Source organism: Syngnathus leptorhynchus, chromosome 4 (genome assembly GCF_054491065.1).
Source record: "Syngnathus leptorhynchus isolate UIUO chromosome 4, UIUO_Slep, whole genome shotgun sequence".
NCBI classification, from domain to species: domain Eukaryota; kingdom Metazoa; phylum Chordata; class Actinopteri; order Syngnathiformes; family Syngnathidae; genus Syngnathus; species Syngnathus leptorhynchus.
Genome location: NC_141198.1, coordinates 11,907,240 through 11,910,496, shown reverse-complemented (window position 1 = coordinate 11,910,496; position 3,257 = coordinate 11,907,240). Strand labels below are relative to the sequence as shown.

General features: G+C 42.2%; 1 protein-coding gene across 2 annotated transcripts; it reads left to right on the top strand.

Moving 5' to 3' along the window:
• The first annotated feature begins 624 nt into the window (after window positions 1-624).
• LOC147058156 (gluconokinase-like) lies at window positions 625-3,017 on the top strand. 2 transcript variants are annotated; one of them, XM_085909894.1, is made up of 6 exons: window positions 625-855; window positions 1,000-1,038; window positions 1,185-1,215; window positions 1,321-1,407; window positions 1,631-1,674; window positions 2,265-3,017. In XM_085909894.1, the coding sequence occupies exons 2-6, from the start codon at window positions 1,001-1,003 to the stop codon at window positions 2,659-2,661; spliced, it is 597 nt and encodes a 198-aa protein (XP_085766020.1). In that variant the 5' UTR covers window positions 625-855; window position 1,000; the 3' UTR covers window positions 2,662-3,017. The 2 variants fall into 2 exon arrangements, with proteins under 2 accessions (XP_085766020.1, XP_085766019.1); XM_085909893.1 differs by having other exon boundaries at window positions 997-1,038.
• The last annotated feature ends 240 nt before the right edge of the window (window positions 3,018-3,257 follow it).

The window sequence follows — 3,257 nt, the reverse complement described above, 5'->3', positions numbered from 1 at the left end:
CCTCGTGTGAGGTTCTGACGCGACGCTCCACGCGGCATGTCAGCGCATCTGATGCTGCTGGGATGGATGAATGGACGGATGCAGGAGGAGGAGGAAGAAGAGGAGGATGGACAGATGGAGCATGTCTGCTGTCCACAGCTGCAGCGCAGACAGCATGGAGTCAGCCGCTCTCTCTCTCTCTCTCCTTTTCTCTCACTCTCTCGCTTTCTCTCCCTGGAGAGCCAACTTAAAGGGCCACTGCACACAACATGATGTCATTAATAATATTTGATGTCACATTGAGTGATCATAAAAAAAAACGGCTACCTCAGTAGAATGTGACAAGAATAAATAATATAGTATTCGTGAGTGATACAAATGTTTGGTAGGGGGACTGTTATGAGTGTAAAAATAGAGATGAGAATTATGACATATTTTTATGAGCGCAAAATCGTGTATGAAGGCACAATTGTGATGAGATAATATTTTTTCTTAGTATTTTAAAAGTCAGATATATTCTACAATAATTTATTTTAATTAAATTATTATTGGTGGAGAGAGATGGCGTCCGGATACATTGATTTGTGTCTGTTTGAAACAGGCTAGAGTCGGACACTGTCTCTTTTATTGTACAGCGTGATGACATCACGCACCGTGTGACTCTGCTCGCAAATGGTGCAGGAGCCAGCAGGTCTGTGTGTGCTGCTGCCATGTTTGTGTACCGTCAAATTAGTGTATTAGTCTGAAAGGAATAGGCAGCGTGCGTTCAGTTGCAACTCGGTGGACGTGTTTATCTCATTTTGTGCCCCACGAGTCCAAGACTGACCCGCTAGGCCTGTGAGGATCGATCCAACTATCGATACTATCGATACCACAGTAAGTATCAGAGAGCGAGCGAGAGAGAGAGAGAGAGAGAGAGAGAGAGAGAGAGAGAGAGAGAGAGAAAGAAAGAGAGAGAGAGATGATGATGAAATGTAAATATTCACTGGAGTGTAAAATGTGTTCTATTCACTCCAGCAGGATGATCTACATCATCATGGGAGTGTCAGGCTGTGGCAAGTATGTGTAAATAATGAAGGTTCAGGTTCACGAGTTCAAGTACAGATATGGTTTCAAAAGTTGAGCTAAACTGACGTCCTTCACTACCACCAACATTTTGTGCAACTGTCATCAACATGAACTTTCATGTTGTGTTTCCAATGTAGAAGCTCTTTGGGGGCCTTCCTATCGGAAAAGGTGATTTCATCCAATCCATCACTCCAGCGCTTAATCTGAGGTGATGTTTGACCACGTCATTGCCTGAACCTGCGCGTGCGTGTGTGCTTTGTATTTACGTATCAGCTGGGGTGGCCGCTGCATGAAGGAGACAGCTTCCACCCTGAGGAGAATGTGGCCAAGATGGCTCGTGGAGAGCCACTCACAGACCAGGTCAGTAGGTGTCTTGTCTGCGCAATGTCAGGGTTTGGAAATCCAGATGAGTCAACATTTTGATCTTCATTTTAGGGTTAGGACAAAATAAGAATGTTGTGATGCATTGTTCTATTGTAGATGCATTGATGATTTATAATATTAATAAGATTAAGACTATTTCAATGTTTTTTTATGTAAAACTTCCTAAATTAAGTCATGATGTTTTCACTTTTCTCCTCAGGATAGATTTCCATGGCTTATGAGACTGCATGACGTCATTAAAAGGTGTGAGTAAACATACACGCACAAATTAATTTTGCGCACCAAGTATGATTTATCAAACAAGTGTTCAAAGTTGCCCTCACCATTGCAGCCCGATTCTCTTAGAAGGGAGTTTTTCCTTGCCCAAACATGGCTTTTATGCAGTTGCTGGCTTTCTTAAATGTATTGGCGCAATACATTTCTCTCAGTAGTGTTTGTTTGCCTCCTCCACTAACACTTCCCATTCCAACAAGTCAGACTTCATTTCGCGCTTACGTGCTTTCCCAAGTTTTCCATCGCCGCTATTTTTTTACACCTTTTGCAAACAGTGTGCAGCCTGTTCAAGTGAGTAATTACGCAAAGTTTGAAGAGTACTCCCATTTTGGATCGTTTTAAATGTGCTGTTACAAATTGAAAATAGTTGCTTATTCAGGTATACTACAAATAGAAAGAACAGTGTAAAACTTATTCAAGACACAACCAGCTTTGCATAGTAAAACATTAAACAGTGGAACTTCAGAGAGCATCACAAAGGTGAAATCTCTTGTGCTTTGACTTTTTGTTGAGCTTTAAATGTAGTCCTACAATTTGATCGTGTTTGTCATCCACCACAGAGAACAATGTTCCAGCTCTGATGCACTTGTGACCTGCTCTGCCCTCAAACGCCTCTACAGACTCATCCTCCTCCACGGCTCCAAAGCCCTTCCCTCCTCCTCCACCTCCTCCCCTCCACTCCCCCACTCCCATGTCGGTGTCTTCTTTCTCTTCTTGCACGGAGATTACGAGGTCATTCACCGGAGGATGGTGGACCGCAGGGGACACTTCATGAAGGCAGACCTTCTACATTCACAGTATGAAGTCTTGGAGCACCCTGTGGAAGATCAAAAGGAGAATGTTGTATGTCTAGATGTAAGCAGGAGCATCCCTGACATGGCCGTGGAGGTGGAGAAACACCTCATCAGCCTCAAGTCTCCAAAGAAGAACCATCAAAATGAATCTCAGTGCCATTAATGTGACTGGTGTATAATGTTGTGACTCGTGGGGGGATATTTCCTGAAGCCACACTCGTATCTCTCCCACCAACACACTGGAATATTTCCTGAAGCCACACTCGTATCTCTCCCACCAACACACTGGATACACACGCTGGATAAACACTGAAGTTCATGCAGCATACACACTACCAGTGGATTACATGCGCACATTGTGATATTTGAAATGATTTTTTCGGGGGGGCTTACATTAAGTGTATTTGGGGGTGTAAACTAAATGACTTTTCTATTTTGGGATTAAACAAATAATTTATAACCAGGAGTGTCTGCTCTCTAGTGTTTGCGGTAGAGCATTACAACGTGGAAAATGTTGCTCCAGAGAGATGGTTACTGTTAATTAAATTATACAATGATATGGGAGAAATAATTGCCATCATACAAATAGTACAATTACACCAGGAAGTAGTCATTGGACTTGTTGGAATATGATGTCACAGTGGTACTGTGTAAAAAAAAAAAAAAAAAAACTGCTCTCAAAATCAATGAGAAATAAAGTATAACTTTGATGTTTATAAGTCTGAAAGTACAGAGTTAACTATTCACCATTATTACTTC